The following is a 17,546-nucleotide window of genomic DNA, read 5'->3' as shown; positions in this document are numbered from 1 at the left end:
TGTTGTCTACCTGTATCCCATGGATACGGCCAGATACTTGCGGGGCTTGTATGTGCCGCGCCTGCGCACAATGTCCTACCTTCTCCCCAGCCGGCCGCTCGAGAACGCGCACGCATGGCTGTTTTACAAGCTGGGGAGGCGTGTCCTGCATGCTGGAGATAGTGCCGGGGAGAGAGACTGTCTGCCTGCTACGCTGCTGTCCTGCAGATTCTAGAGGAGGGAGGAGGGCCCTGGAAGATCACGGTGGCAGAGGTTAGCGATTGATATGCTCCCCTGGGCCCTATTAGTCACGGGCCGACTCCTTCTGGGCGCCGGAGCACACGGCGTCCTCGGTTGCTATGACGCCGTGCGCTCCCTCATGCCACCGGAATACAGTGATACATCTTACAGATCATAGCAGTGTATTACTGTTTTCCGGCAGCATGAGGGAGCGCACGGCGTCATAGCAACCGAGGACGCCCAGAAGGAGTCCAGGCAGCAATCCACAGATGCCCCCCCCCCCCCACCCCATAAGTGCCATCCACAGATGCCCCCACCCCATAAATGCACTCCACAGATGCCCCCACCCCATAAGTGCACTCCACAGATGCCCCCACCCCATAAGTGCCCTTCACAGATGCCCCCCCCACCCCATAAGTGCCCTTCACAGATGCCCCCCCCACCCCATAAGTGCCCTCCACAGATGCCCCCCCCACCCCATAAGTGCACTCCACAGATGCCCCCACCCCATAAGTGCCCTCCACAGATGCGCCCCCCCCCACCCCATAAGTGCCCTCCACAGATGCCCCCCCCACCCAGGTCTGCAGGTCTTTACTTCGGCCACTTTTTGCAGGTCTTTACTTCGGCCACCAAATGGTTATTGCTGGGTTTCACTGACGCATCATGACACATAAAACTCTGCACCTTGCCCGCCTGAGATCAGGCTGGTGTCACCGGGGGTGCAGTTGAGTTGCCTTGAGGTGTGCCAGTATCTTTTGTATACAGGTGAAACTAAAAAAATTAGAATATTGTGCAAAAGTTTATTTCAGTAATGCAGCTTAAAATTAGAATTTTGTGAAAAGGTTCAATATTCTGGGCTCCAAGTGTCACCCTCTAGTCAGCCAATTAATCCATACCCCCTGAGCAAAGGGGGACCTGAGATTGCAACTTTGGGGTTTCATAAGCTGTAAGCCATAATCATCCAAATTATAGCAAATAAAGGCTTGAAATATCTCGCTTTGCCTGTAATGAGTCTATATCATGTGTTAGTTTCACCTTTTAAGTTGCATTACTGAAATAAATGAACTTTGCACGATATTCAAATTTTTCAAGTTTCAACTGTATCTATCTTTTTTTTTTTTTATTGATATCCAAGTACGTTTTGCATGGAATACTTGGTGTTGATTGGGCATGTAATGTTATGGTCAAACTGGCCATTATCATACATTAATTTAAAGTCCCGATCGCTAACTGTATGTTACTTCATGCTTACGTACAGACGCTATTGATATCCATTATAGCGGAAGGAGCACTAACTGGCTGCTAGCTCCTGTACCACTGGTTCTCATACTTACCGCGATTATGTCCCATTACACCATTTCTAATGCAAGCGATCAGTGACGGGCCCACGGGGAGGAGACCGACCCACCTCCTGACTGAAAGCCCGCCTAATTCGCTCCACCCTCGGGGTGAGATTGGCAACAATCATAAACGTGTTGAGCGTGATATAGAAAGGGAGCATTAGTTTGAATAAGTCTTAGGGCGTGTTCACACTACCGTGTCGTGTTTTGCGATCCGCTGCCCGTGTGCCTTCTGCAATTCGCGGAATGGAACTGGCGGCCCATTATAGAAATGCCTAATCTTCTCCGCATACGGAAAAGAACATGATCTATTATTTTTGCAGTGCTACGGAAAAGCGCAATTGAAGTGAATGGGTCCGCACCCGAGCCTCAAAAAATGCGGCTCGGACGCGGAACAAACCCACGGTCGTGTGAATGAGCCCTAAGGGGCAGAGTATTTGGTATCTATAGTAGCATGGGCCATATAGCCAGCTTCAAGCTACAGATACCGGCCTACACTAGGTTCACAGCTGTTCAGATTCGTTTTCAGGAGAGTGGCTGCCCTTTATTTTACTGGCCATTGAGGCTACCGTGTGAGTGGTATCTGGGGAACGGTGATCATTTGCAGACCTCTGCAAACTTCCCATCAGTGTTACATAGTCCTTTAGCCTCGGCAGCCACTACTCCCAGCCTTTATATTCTCACTAACATGGGGCAGTGACCACGAATTTAGGATGAGGAACTCGCTCACCGAGTTTGCAACTAGTGTACGACAGTTCCACCTTCTGCTGCTAGTACACGAGCCGACTGCTTTGTAGTTTCCCTACCCTCAATGTATGTTATATTTGCCACACACGTGGCACAGCCAAAGATCGCACCGTAGCACCTCCTACATATTTCCCTATAACCCTGCTGGATATAAATAAAAACTACTGATTGCCCTGCAAAAAATGAGCTCACATACAGCTCCATCGAGAAAACTATAAAAAGGTTATGGGGGTCAGAATATGAAGATGCAAAGAAAAAATTTACCTTTTTTTTTTTAAGCATTACAAAAACAAGAAAAACCTATAAAAACTTGGTATTGCTGTAATCGTTACTGACCCAGGGAATGAAGGTAACAGGTCAGTTTTACCCCATAGGGAACACCCATAAAACTGTGGCGGAATTGTGTTTTCTTTCCCCAATTTCACCCCATTTCGTTTTTTTTCTACTTCATCGTATGCAATATTAAATGGTGACATTAAAAAGTACAACTTGAGTTGCAAAAAGTATGTGAACAGAAAAATAAAATAAGTTATGGCTTTAGGAAGCCAGGGATTATAAAGAATAAAAACTGAAAATTAGCTGAGGCTGAAAGGGTTAACTCAGACACATCAGCTCTGTAAAATACAACGGTAAGAGTCCAAAAGGCATAAAACAGTTTACTGTATATAAAATAAAGTTATAAAGCATGGCTTCCATAGAAAATCAAATGCATTGCAGAGGACGCTCTCCTGCTCCAACTAAAAAAAAAAAGGAGAATGCGCAGGAGCGGGCAGAGCGTCGTGAAACTATCGATCGGAACCATCGGTCTTGGAAGGCATGTAAACAGACAAGTGTTATGTCCACGGGTAGGATGACACGTGAGATTTACTACTCAGATGGAACCACACGGTGGTGAATATACTGCGACCGTCAGAAAAAGGTACAGATTTATTAAGTCTGTAGGAACTCCGGCTGCACTCGGGCCACCTTCCGCGGTTCCTTCATGTGAGTCTTCGGACACTGCATCTCACACCAGCTGATGGGCACCATGGTTGCCCCTGGGAAAAGAAGACAATGCACATTTTTACAATCAATTATCAGAAGACAACTGCACCGCACCGTTCACACGTGGCCATCACTACGGCTCACAGTGAACAAAAGCTCATACCGTGCTTTGCATTTTTGTCTTTTTAGCTGTGAGTGTAGACAGAGATGATAATACCCATGGTATGCAGCAGACAAGCGGTCTGGAGTTATGGTACATGGAGGGCACACAGCTGGCACAGTCTGCGGCATACCGGTCCGGGCACACAGCTTGCACAGTCTGCGGCATACCGGTCCGTGCACACAGCTTGCACAGTCTGCGGCATACCGGTCCGTGCACACAGCTTGCACAGTCTGCGGCATACCGGTCCGTGCACACAGCTTGCACAGTCTGCGGCATACCGGTCCGTGCACACAGCTTGCACAGTCTGCGGCATACCGGTCCGTGCACACAGCTTGCACAGTCTGCGGCATACCGGTCCGGGCACACAGCTTGCACAGTCTGCGGCATACCGGTCCGGGCACACAGCTTGCACAGTCTGCGGCATACCGGTCCGTGCACACAGCTTGCACAGTCTGCGGCATACCGGTCCGTGCACACAGCTTGCACAGTCTGCGGCATACCGGTCCGTGCACACAGTTCCCACTCACCTGCTTCACTATGTGCAACCACAACTCCCAATTCATTCTCTGCCGTTGTCAACAGATAATTGGACTGGGCGTCTCCTAAAGATATCTGGATGTGATGTAAGGAAGCTGCGACAACTTTAAAAGGGGTTTTCCAGGCTCAGGATCCTTAGGATAGGGCCGGCCATCAATATCAGATAGGCAGGGATCCTACTCCGCACCCCTGACTATCAGCTGTTCAGATGTTCAGAGGGGCCACGGAGCTCATGTAAGGGCTGCGGCTCTTCATAGTCTACCTTCTTCCACCTACCTGTATGCAGTCTACATAGTAGCAGCAGTGCGGGGGGGGGGGGGGGGGGGCCTGGTCCTGTTAAACTGAATGTAACGAAGCTGCAGCACACGTGCACCACTAGTAAGTAGACGGAGCGAACGAAGAGGCCGCAGTGCTGACACGAGTGCCACATTCCCTTCAAACAGCCCCATGTACATTCAATCAACGTCTGGTTCGGCCAACCGGTCGCCAGGAAAGTCACTGATAAACCAGGCACGATGTCTTGTAGGGCTAGCTCAGCCGAATGTAATGATACCTTTCACCTCATTCTGGAGCATAAGTACTTTAAATCCATATGCAAATGAGCAGTTACGTGCACTGAGGGCGTGTCCAAGCTACTCGTTGCACCCTTGCCAGCTCCTCCCTCTGCTTCTTGACAGAAAGGGCCAGACGAGACTATTGTGCAGTAACCTAGCCATGACAATCAAGAGGGAGCACTGGACAAGGAGGCAGGAGGAGCAAGGGCCTGCCCTCTGTGCACCTAACTGTTCATTTGCATATGAATTAAAAGCTATTTTTCCCCAGTATTAAGAAGTGACTTGTTAAAGGGGTTTTCCGAGACTGATATCCCGATGACCTATGCTCTGGTTAGGTCATCAGTACCTGATCGGTGGGGGTCCGACACCTGGGACCCCCGCTTATCAGCTGTTTGAGAAAGCAGTGGCGCAGCTTTCCCTAGGCCAAGTGATGTAACGTTCATCGGTCACATGACCTAGGCGCAGCTCAAGTGAATGGGGCTGAGGGCGATACCAAGCACAGCCTTTATACAATGTACGGAGCTGTGCTTGGCGAGCGCCGATCAGAGGATAAGTCATTAGTATACAAGTCTCGGAAAAACCCCTTTAAGGCTTCAAGCACACGGCCATATTTTCCACCTGTGTGCTATCCGTATTTTTTTGCAGATCAGTGCGGCAGTTGCACAAATTAAAGGAACATATCCTATTCTGGCCCGTGCTCCAGACAAGAATTGATGGGAGTGAGAAAACTATGGAATGCACATGGAAGGTGTCCGTATTCTGCAGATCGTTGTTTGTGGCCAAAATATGGACACAGCCGTGTGCATGACGCCCAAGTAGAAGGTATCATTACATTTGGCTGAGCTAGCCCTACAAGGCATTGTGCCTGGTGTAACAGTGAATTTCCTGGTGACAGGATCCCTTTAACGGCACATCCTACCAGCAGAATACGTCAGTGGTGCAGCCTCAGGTTTTGTAGCTGCAATGGTAAGCAATCGTAAAACATGTACAATAAAAAGTCTTTAGCTCTAGTTTTCTTCTGGCAGGTCCTTATGAAAGGGGTTATCCAACCCCTATAATGCCCCCCAAAACATTAGTTATGTGGGGATCCAACTCCCAGCCAATTAGCTGACGGGAGAGGCTGCACTAGTGGCTGTACCTGGTACTGCAGCTTGGTCCCATTTACCAGATTAGAACTGAGCTGCAATACTAGATACGGCCAGTACAAAAAAAAAAAAAAAAAAAAGGCAGAGCTGTGCCCGAAAGGGACGTTGCGTTCCGACACTCATCTGATCTGCGGGTGGGGACCACTACTGATTGAAGGACTGGACATCAATTTTGTAGTCCTGGAAAACACCATTAATTACTACTGTTCTAAAAAAAAGGATACAACTTTTGCTACCACTATATCTCCTGGTCGAAAGCTTTTGTAAACTTCAACCTGTAAAAGACAGACAACGAGTTAGAAAGTACAGAAAGTATATATTATGTAGTAAATGTGAACCAGTTGCTCCAGGTTTTAATATTAAAGGTGTTATCCGGTATCAGATTGGCGGGTGTCTGACACCCCGGACCACTGCTGTGAGCGCTGTTGGCCTCTTCCTAGACCATGTGATGTCACTCTACATCGGTCACATGACAAAGTTGCAGCTTAGCCCTATTGATCTGAATCGGGCTGAGCTGCAATACCAAGCACAGCCACTATATAACGTATGGCGCTGTGCTTGGTGAAAACACTGATGCTGGTGTATTAACCCCTTGTATGCCGCGGTCAAAGCTGACCGCAGCATGCACAGGGGTTGCGGAGGGTACGCTTCCCCACGTGCAATGATAGGGACTCGATGGCAGCCCGATGCCTTCCATAGGCATCAGGGCTTACCTTCTACGGAAGCCTGTGAGATCCAGGCCTTAGGCTGGGTCTCACAGGCAGGCTGTCAGCATGCAAGCTGACATGCAATGCATTACAATACACCATGTATCGCAACGCATTGCAGAGGGGATCAGATCCCCAGAAGTTGAAGTCCCAGAGTGGGACAAAATAAAAAAAAAAAAAAAAAAAAAAAAAAAAAAAAAAAGGGTAAAAAAAACCTGTATAACGACAGGCTCTATAAAAATATCACATGACGTAATCCCTCAGGTGAACACCGTAAAAAAAATAAAAAAAAAACAAAAAAATAAAAACTGCTAAACAAACTTTTTTGCTCACCTTACATCACTAAAAGTGCAACACCAAGCGATCTAAAAGGCGTATGCCCCCAAAATAGTACCAAACAATCACCTCATCCCGCAAAAAATGAGCCCCTACCTAAGACAATCGCCCAATAAAAAAAATAAAAATAACTATGGCTAAGAATATGGAGACACTAAAACATGATTAAAAAAAAAGTTTCAAAAATGCATATTTTTTTGTTAAATGTAAAAAAAATAAGAAGTAGACATCTTAGGTATACCCGCGTCCGTAACAACCTGCTCTATAAAAATACCACATGACTTAACCCCTCAGGTGAACACTGTAAAAAAAATAAAGAATATAAGAACTATGTTAAAAAAGCAATTTTGTCACCTTACATCACAAAAACTGTAATACTAAGCGATCAAAAAGTCATATGCACCCTAAAATAGTACAAATCAAACAGTCATCTCATCCTGAAAAAAATTAGCCCCTACTTAAGACAGTCGCCCCCCCCAAAAAAATTTTTTTTTTCAAAAATGCTTTATTATATAAAACCGAAATAAACCCCCCCCCCAAAAAAATTGTCATATTTGGTATTGTCACGTCCATAGCAATTTGCTCTATAAAAGTGGCCCATGATCTAACCTGTCAGATGAATGTTGTAAATAACAAAAAATAAAAAACGGTGCCAAAACAGCTATTTCTTGTTACTTTGCCTCACAAAAAGTGTAATATAGAGCAATCAAAAATCACATGTACCCTATAATAGTACCAACAAAACTGCCACGTTATCCTGTAGTTTCTAAAATGGGGTCACTTTTTTGGAGTTTCTACTCTTGCGGTCTTCAAATGTGACATGGCAATTTAAAATTATCCCAGTGAAATCTGCCCTCCATAAACGATATGGCCTTCCTTTCCTTCTGCGCCCTGCCGTGTGCCCGTACAGCAGTTTACGACCACATGTGGGGTGTTTCTGTAAACTACAGAATCAGGGTAATAAATAGAGTTTTGTTTGGCTGTTAACCCTTGCTTTGTTAGTGGAAAAAATAGATTAAAATGGAAAATCTGCCAAAAGAGCGAAATTCTGAAATTTCATCTACATTTTTCTTTAAATTCTTGTGGAACACCTAAAGGGTTAACAAAGTTTGTAAAATCGGTTTTGAATACCTTGAGGGGTGTAGTTCCTAGAATGGGCTCATTTTTGGGTGGTTTCTATTATGTGAGCCTCGTAAAGTGACTTCAGACCTGAACTGGTCCTTAAAAAGTGGGTTTTGGAAATTCTGAAAAATTTCCAGATTTGCTTCTAAACCTTCTAACGTCCCAAAAAATAAAATGGCATTCACAAAATGATCCAAACATGAAGTAGACATATGGGAAATGTAAAGTAATAACTATTATATGAGGTATCACTATCTGTTTTAAAAGCAGAGAAATAGAATTTTGGAAAGTTGCAAATTTTTCCAATTTTTTTGTAAATTTTTATAAAAATGAAAACTATTGACTGAAATTTACCACTATCATAAAGTACAAAGTGTCATGGGAAAACAATCTCAGAATGGCTTGGATAAGTAAAAACATTCCAAAGTTATTACCACATAAAGTGACAAATCAAATTTAAAAAAAACGGCCTGGTCCTTAAGGTGAAAAATGGCAGGGTCCTGAAGGTGTTAAAGGAAGCCGACACTGGCACATTATTGTAGAGGTCTTCCTGAGCTCATGGACTCCTCTAAATATTTTACATTGGAGCTTTGCGGAAACACAACAGGGGAGTATAGAGATATAAAGTACCGACTGGGGGCGAGCGTCAGCAGGACTGCCGTTACTAATGCTTAATCAAGGTGACAGATTCCCTAATAAACTGGGAAACCAAATCAAAGTGATGCAACAACAAACTGGACAAAAACGGCTTTATTATAACCTCCATCATAATCTTCTGGCATATCGCTCGGATACGTCAGAACGCTAGGATAGATTAGGGTCCGCTAATTCGGACAATAAAAGGGCTTTACAGTCCCTTTTGGCTTCTGTCCATCCACTGTGCAGGAAAACGACAACACAGCTCCATTTAAGTAGATGGGGCTTTGCTGCAGTCCCTGCGCAGGACATGGACGGGAACGACACTTTAAAAGGAAAAATAACAAGTGCTTAAAAACTTTAAAACAGCAGTCCGAGGACCTTGAGGGACCCAGCTGACAGACTGACATCAATAAGCAATACGCCATCAACTCTAAAGCCTCATTCCCAAGTCAGTGTTCCACGTACGTGTTCTCCACGGACTGCACACGTCCCCATTCATTTTAATGTGTGTATTCAGACATCAGTGTTTTTTTTACCACAGTCCGTGTTTTTAGCATGGACGAATACTCTATTTTGTCAGTGTTCATATATCCCATCACGCCCATTATAGTCTATGGGTCCGTGAAATCCACAGATGCCATCCATGTTTCACGGATCATTAAAAAGGGATGCTTTGAAAATTATTTTTCAGCTGTGCAGTTTCAGTGCACCAAGGACAGCAAAAAACGGACACAGGGGCATCTTCAATGGAGGCATCACTGCCCACCTTTTGAAGGATTTAAGCCCAGACACGGACGTTTGAATGAGGCTTAATGGTGGGAAAACCTCTCTAGGGGCTGTGAGCGCGATTCTCCATTCTGGACACTGCTCTTTTCTCAGAAGCTCACGGCATTATACGGATTTATAATGCTATGTGCCTCTGCAGGACCTTATCGCTACAGAATCATACCGACATAAAGCTGTCACTATGGTTCTGTAGAAGGAAAGTCATCCAGAGACGCACTGCGTTATAAGTCATGATGATGCCATGCGCTCCTGCAAGTCCAGAATGGAGGATCGTGCCCACACACATGGAGCGCGGTTTCCGCACTGGACCCGCTTGTCTAAAACAGCCCCTAGAGGCAGTTTTGTAATAAGCAGCACTCCAAGACGATTACTTCTGGTTATTACCTTATCTTTCTCTGTTGCACGGATATCTTCTTTTCTAGGGGTGATATAAAAAAATAAATATATATATAAAAAAAAAAAAAAACTCAACATCCCAATGATAAAAAGGACGATAATAATGTCGCTTATTGATATTATAATAAGGAAAGAAGATATTAAACATAACTTCAAGTATCTTCAAACACAGGATATACTGTCTGCTTAGTAAACTGTAATTCTACAGAAGATCTAGTCTACAACATGTGGTGTGTGTGTATATAAATGTGATTGGATGGAATTTATAACCCTAGATAGTAAGGGCCAAGCCTCAAGGTTTTTCTTAGGCCCCTCTCACACGGGCGAGTTTTCCACGCGGATGCGCGAGTTGAACGCATTGCACCCACACTGAATCCGGACCCATTCATTTCTATGGGGCTGTGCACATGAGCGGCGATTTTCACGCATCAGTTGTGCGTTGCGTAAAAATCGCAGCAAGCTCTATTTTGTGCGTTTTTCATGCAACGCAGGCCCCATAGAAGTGAATGGGGCTGCGTGAAAATCGCAAGCAAGTGCGGATGCGGTGCGATTTTCACGCACGGTTGCTAGGAGACGATCAGGATGGGGACCCGATCATTATTATTTTCCCTTATAGCATGGTTATAAGGGAAAATAATAGCATTCTGAATACAGAATGCATAGTACAATAGCGCTGCAGGGGTTAAAAAAATAAATAAAAATAATTTTAACTCTCCTTAATCCACTTGTTCGCGCAGCCGGCATCTCTTCTGTCTTCATCTGTGATGAAAAGGACCTTTGACGTCACTGTGCTCATCACATGGTCCGTCACATGATCCATCACCATGGTGATGGATCATGTGATGAGCGTACTGATGTCATCAAAGGTCCTTTTCCTCACAGAAGACGACAGAACAGATGCCGGCTGCGCGAACAAGTGGATTAAGGAGAGTTAAATTTATTTTTATTTTATTTTTTAACCCCTCCAGCGCTATTGTACTATGCATTCTGTATTCAGAATGCTATTATTTTCCCTTATAACCATGTTATAAAGGGTAAATAATACAATCTACACAACCTTGAACCCAAACCTGAACTTCTGTGAAGAAGTTCGGGTCTGGGTACCACAGTCAGTTTTTTATCACGCGTGTGCAAAACACATTACACCCGCGCGATAAAAACTGAACGGAACACAATCGCAGTCAAACCTAACTGCAATTGCGTACCTACTCGCGAGAGGCCTTAGGCTTCACGCACACGACTATGTATTTTGCAGTTCGCAAGCCACAGATCCCGGCCGTTTGCATGCAGCCATTTTATTTTACCCTTCTATAGAAATGTCCAGTCTTTGTCTTGGATGCAGGCCAAAAATAGAGTCATGGGGCATTATTAAAATAAAGGACTTCTGGAAGGTTGGGCAGAGGACTGTTCACTGCACACATCCTGTGTCTGTCTTACTATGGCGGTCCCTGCCCCTAAAGGACATGAAAATCACAGATAATTGGTTAGATCCCTTGTTCGGGGACCATACAGAAATTCTACCATGACATCATACTGTGGAGCCAACTAAGGCTACTTTCACACTTGCGTTCGGGGCTCTGCTTGTGCGTTCCGTTTGAAGGCTCTCACAAGCGGCCCCGAACGCATCCGTCCAGCCCTAATGCATTCTGAGCTTCTCTCCCCCATTACTGGGCACTAACCATGATCCTTGTTTTCAATGGACACCTGTGGTTCTCGACAACAAAGCCCAACATGGCTCTCCATTGTAATGTGGGGGAATCATGGGAGAAACCCTGTTCCATTAACAAAATGGTGGGACCTCGACTGATTTTGGGAAAGGGAGTTCTTCTCCCCCGAATAAATTGGGCAGCGGTTGACGCATGTTCACTACCGCTCCATTCGATATAACCGATCGCTGTACTCTGCTAGCGCACATGCTTGACTGCCATTCCTTTCATACAGGGGGACATAGGCAGTCGGACCCCCACTGACACCTATCCTGTGGATAGGTGATAAGTGTAATTGGATGTATGGATAGCATACCCAAAGCCCTTTAATACAACCTAGAACACCACGTGGAAGTCAGCCGTACCTGATTGTGCCTCTGAACGTGTTTTTGAGCGCAGTCGCACCGATGTACATGATCTGGACTTTAGCAAATCTTGGGTTAATACTCATCACCTGCAATTATCCAAAAAGGCTTTAGGAAAACAGAAGTCATTGAATGTCCTTTTCCCTACAGAGCACTGCCAGCCATTAAAGGGGTATTCCGGGGTCCGGATGGAAAACTTAAAAAAGAAGGCAGAACATTTATACCACAACAGGGTTCGGCACTCCGACGTCCTGCAACTACAATTCCCAGAATGCTCCATTCACTTCTATGGGTGTTACAAGAACAGCTAAGCATGGTATGCATGCTGGGAGTTGTAGTTTCACAGCAGCTGGAGTGCAGAAGGTTGCTGACCCCTGTACTACAATATGTAGGATTATCTCCTTTTGTCACTTTGTGCTCCTCCTCGGTGCAGTGAGAATTAGCGTGCCTTCAGCAGCAGCCCATGTGGGTAGCGGACTACAGCTCCCATCCTGCATTCCAGGCCGTTCTCCCCCCTCTGCATTCCCATGACTCTGCGCTCTTGTGCATTTCACATTGTGCTCCCTCACTACACAGTTCCCAGTTACTATAGTTCCTAGTGCTGGAACTTCGCATGTTTGACCAGTAAGCTGAACGACGGGTCTACTAAGTAGCGGGCTAGAAGCATCACATTCTGGGCCAGTAAGTGGAGAGGGAGTATGTGAAAAACTACTGAAAAGATTTAATTACTATATATTGGGGATTTTTACTTTGTACCTCATACCCTCAATGGAAGTCATGTTCTGTATACCAGAAAACCCCTTCAGCTGCATTTTGTTAGGGGCTCCATTTTCTGACTAGTCTGGGGTCCCCCTCCATATACCTGTGGCCTGAGGGCCACACGCAGCCCGTGATACCATGCTGTGTGGCTCCCAACCATCTAGATCCAGAAATGTCTGTGTGTCTGCTCATGTCAGAGAGATAAGAAATGGCACACAGCTCAGGGGCAGGGACTGGCAGGTACGCCCGATACCCCTGAATAGTCACCTGTGGGTTCCCAGTAGAATAGGGGCCTCTGACCCCTGGTTAGAGGTGGCCGTCCAAGCATTCAGCTGTGCCCATTGTAGTTTATAGGGCGTTAACACAACACCCATCATCTTCGACGGAGGGAGCCACGTGCATGTAAATCTCCTTCTTGCTGCAGCGCCGATTGGAAAGAAAGCGGAACCTACACTTTTGATATGCCCTAAATGTGTTAGGTTTTACTGCTGCCCTTGGGAGCTGTTCAGTACGACAGGGTGATCCTCGGACCAGGACATGTTGTGCGCCCTGCTCTAGTGAGACCAAGTGTATGAGACATGGCAGGAAGGACGGCGACGAGCACTACTCACCTTACAGGTCACCACAGAGCCCACGTCAGGCAGAAGATGAGAGTCTGTGTCCCTCACTACAGAGATCACCGGCATCTACACAACGAGAAGAAAAGTCAGTGACACCGCTGGCGGGGAACTACCTTGTATGCCAGTACGGTGGGCATTTGCCACAAAGTGCCCAAGATTTTATAGAATATTCGCAGTCACAGAAGCAACAAGGTAACAGACACCCTGTTCCTTCTGCTATTCAGCATTGTGGTATTTCTTCAGTCAGATACAGAATTTAAGGGGTATTCCAGCACAACGCAGGCAGGAGAAGACAGGGGAGCGCAACGCCTGAGCAGAGCCGCAGGAAAGGTAAAGAAGTTCCAGTCTGATGGGGATCTGAAAAAATAGGGCTGTTCTGAGGTCTGTCGGGGTCTGACATGGAGGGCTGATATGGGGGTCTGATGTGATGTCCTGATATTCATGGGGGTCTAATCTGAGGTCTGATTAAAAATAATTTTTCTTATTTTCTTCCTCTAAAATATTGGGTGCGTCTTATAAAGCGAAAAATACAGTATAAGTTATCCTTTATTTTTTTTCCAGTATATTCAGCTTACCTTTGGCTGGAATATCCATTTAACTATTTTTGTGGTCTGCATCAGTGGGCTATTGTTGTACTAGTGGTTATATATGTGTATATCGCTGACCACGTATGGAAGTCTCTGTGTCCATAGGACATAAGATGGTGGTTCTCACGTGACTGATACTTGTGCCCTCTTCCTCTGTGCTATTTGGCTGCGTAGACTTCAACGCATGCGCTGAAAGCTAACTGACCTTGTTCAGCGCCTGTGCAGGCAGCAGTGCATATCAGTCAGTATTCAGCGCCTGTGTAGAAGTGCACACTCAGGAAGCGCCGCCATATTACCTCCTATGGATCCAGACACTGCTGGTTCATCACAGGGAACCCCTTCAACCATTATTGTCCTGGTTTACAAGGAAACTTCCCATCGTTGCACCAAATAAAACAGCGCAAAGCACCATAAGGCCTCTTTCACACGAGCGCGTTTTCCATCAGGGTGCCATGTTTTCCACGCATCATCTCTGTATTCAGGGGGGGGGGGGGGGAGAAGAATTGCAGCCTGTTCTATATTTTGCGTTCTTCACGCAGCTCTGGTTCCATTGAAGTGAATGCGGGTTCTGTAAAAAAAAAACGGATTGCATCTGGATAAAATGCGTTTTTCACTGATGGTTGCTAGAAGATGTAGATTGTTATTCTTCAGGTTTTTCTTCACGCGCGTGAAAAACACATCAAAAACTGAAACACGGAACGCAATCGCAGACAAAACTGACTGAACTTGCATGTAAAACCTTCCGTTTTTTTCCTGAACAGACCCTGAGAGAATCCGTCACACTGGTGTGAAAGAGGCCTTGAGGAATTACCATTTACCTTGTAAAGACAATCACAAATTACATATCGGAGCCAGTAATCGGCTCAAGTCTGGGGGTCCCCCCCCCCCTGTACGATGGCAGTAGCCCCCTCAGGGTATACAGCCGGGGTATTTTATTGCAGCGATTTCATTCACTTCTACACAAAGTCCAGCTCACGTAAACCCACGACGTGCGAGAAGTCATTACCAAACCATTGTCTGTCTTCTTCGTGACGTATCCAGACAGCGAGGAGAAGACGTAGCCGTGTTTGCAGTAAGTCCCGTAGCCCGGCGCACAGTCCTCCAAGCTGCACAGCCGCTCCCCTAGAGGACAAGCAGATGTATTACACCATCGGATTCTACATCACATCATCGCCCCAATTTCACAGTAAGCGCCAGCTGTTCTGAAAACTACAAGTCCCAGAATGCCATATAAGAACAGCTGAGCAGGCGTGCATGCTGGGAGTTGTAGTTTCAGCACAGACGGAGTGGCGAAGGTTGCTTATCCTCGTAGTAAGCAGATTGGTTTATACGTCTCCAGAGAGCAGCGCAGATTTTACAATATGACCGCACACCATTATCTTACACCCTTCTTCTTTCAATGGGGCAAACCTCTGTGAATGAAACACACCAGCAGCACTAATCGCTGCCTGTCACTGGTAATTTGCTACATTGCATCAGTGCAGGAGTAATGTCTCAACCTGGAATCCAGAATTGTCTTGACTTGATACTATTGTAACAACCCCTCTGCTGTGAGAAGGATCTGGGAGATTTTTTTTTTTTAGCCTCTAGCTACAAGCAGGAACATTCCCTGACAGCAATCAGAGATCTTTAATATATATTTGAAGGTTCATTATACAATGTATTTACGTAATATTGGTAAATCCCCTTTAAAGGGGTCGTGCAGTCGTACCGTCCTCCTAATCTGACGTCAGCGCGGTACCATTCATTGGAATAGGTCTGATGCACGATACTTCATGGGCATCAGGCGGCTGCATCAGCGCCCACCCAATGTCGCACTGGGCAGGAGTGGGCACCAACAACCCCTTTAAAGGGGGTTGTCCTATTGCCACAACTATCCCTTATCCCATCCTGCTCTACCAGAGACAGTGGAGCACAAGCGCCGGATATCTGCAGAAGTCCCATAGAGATAACCGCAGCCGCAACGCACTCGCCTACAGCTCCGATGAAATGGAAGAACACAGGCCCTCGTAATTGGCAGGACCCCCACCGATCAGACACTTGTCCCCTATCCTGTGGTTATTGTAACAGGACAGCCCCTTTAATCCACTTTCGCATATTGCCAGCTGGACTACAGACACGCCACAAGGTTTTCCTGCGGTTCTGGCGGTCCAGGACTCGGATCTCCAGAGCGTTCTGTAGTGATGGAAGTCTGCTGAACCAGAACCGCAGGGGTTTGGGGTCCTATGCCGGAAGCACAGCTGTTAAATAAAACATGTCCATATTAAAGGGGCTGTGTAACTTGAGGGGCGGTCAGGCCTGCAAAGGGGAAGCATACTTACCTGCTCTCCGGCACTGGCTCCCACCATGTACTTTTCCTGTTTGACGCCGCTGCAGCCAATCGCTGCTCACATCAAATGATCCTCAGCAGCGCCAAGCAAAGCGAGCTTTGGACTCTACATCTGAAGTCACTTCGTTCAAAACTTCGGAATTACACTGTACAGAGATCCATCTCCATACAGTATTAGAATGTATGGGCTCCGACTGATTTTTAAAGTGGAAAACAGATTTAGAACCTGGAACCGAACTCGGCTTCAGGTCGGAGGTACCAGTCGGAACCGAAGCAGAGTTCGGTTTTAAAGAGGTTTTCCATTTTAAAAATCAACTACCGAAGTTATTCAACACCGTCTCGCGCAAAGTCATTAATAACCTACATTCGAATACTGTGCGCAGACGGATCTCCATACAGTATTATTCTGAAGTTTAGCGGTAGCATCCGAAGCTCGCTTCACTCAGAATACATCATCAATACCTGATAGGTGGGGGTCTGACACCAAGATCAACTGCGTGAAGAGGCGGTCGAGTGCTGCAGCCTCTTCCCAGGCCAGTGACATCACTCTCCCCTAGGTCAGCAGGGAGAGTGTAAAGTCCTATTCACCCTAATAGAGCTCTATTAGGGTGAATATGACAAGGGTTCTAGCCCTTAAGGAGGCCAATAGTTAATAAATAAAAAGTAAAAAATAAATAAAATTTAAACACCCCCCCCCCTCAATATAGAAAACAATATATCGCAATATATATCGCATATCGCACATGCTTAAAATTATATCGCAATATAGATTTTAGGCCATATCGCCCACCCCTAACATGACCTATACGCCAATCCAATTGAAAGGACCTGGGCTGCAATACCATGCACGGCCACCATACAAAGGGCGGCGCTGAGCTTGCTACACGGTGAAGAGCCCATAGCCTCTGCAAACAACTGGGAGCACTACAAAATACATAACATTACCTAAGTGGTGGTCACGTGCCGTTCATCAGGTCACATGACCACTGCAGCCAATCACTGGGCATGCTTCAGCTGCTCTGTGCGCAGGAGTGCGGTACCGCAACCAGCCTGCACAAGGCTGTGATCTCAGTACAATATTCCGCTATACACTATGTCGCACAGCTACCCGAGGGACCCTTCACTCCGCGACGGCCTATCCTGGGACTTGTAGTCCCACAGCACACCGCAGGAAGCCTGGCTTTCTAACGAACGTCTCCGAACTCACCGGGAACACAACACCGAGCAGGAGCCATCCTAACCACGTGTGGCGCTTCGCCGTGCCGGAAGTCGCGCTACGATTGGATGATGCGATACCACGTGGTCGTAACATGCCTCCAGGCTATTGGACACTGTGTCCAGTCGACGAGCCAACCAGCGTTGAGAGGCAGCAGCCATCTTTAGTGAGGGAAAGGAGACCAGGAAGTAGTGTAGCGTCTAAACTCCATGCGCCGTAAGGACCTTGTGACGTCTCAGGGGCGCCTGACATTTCTTGGTTCAAAGAAAGTGCAAAATTCTTCAGTGTA

General features: G+C 46.3%; 1 protein-coding gene across 1 annotated transcript; it reads right to left on the bottom strand.

Moving 5' to 3' along the window:
• Positions 1-2,843: 2,843 nt before the first annotated feature.
• Positions 2,844-17,309, bottom strand: LOC122941317 (exosome complex component CSL4-like). The gene is made up of 8 exons (XM_044298444.1): positions 17,249-17,309; positions 14,719-14,834; positions 13,117-13,191; positions 11,747-11,835; positions 9,664-9,697; positions 5,914-5,964; positions 3,981-4,065; positions 2,844-3,343 (listed from the first exon to the last, which is right to left on the bottom strand). Exons 1-8 carry the CDS (start codon positions 17,274-17,276, stop codon positions 3,237-3,239), a joined length of 585 nt encoding a protein of 194 aa, XP_044154379.1. The 5' UTR covers positions 17,277-17,309; the 3' UTR covers positions 2,844-3,236.
• Positions 17,310-17,546: the final 237 nt, after the last annotated feature.

The sequence above is a fragment of the Bufo gargarizans genome, chromosome 6, assembly GCF_014858855.1.
Source record: "Bufo gargarizans isolate SCDJY-AF-19 chromosome 6, ASM1485885v1, whole genome shotgun sequence".
NCBI classification, from domain to species: domain Eukaryota; kingdom Metazoa; phylum Chordata; class Amphibia; order Anura; family Bufonidae; genus Bufo; species Bufo gargarizans.
Note: the sequence above shows the minus strand (reverse complement) of the source record. Positions and strands in the feature narration are given on the sequence as shown.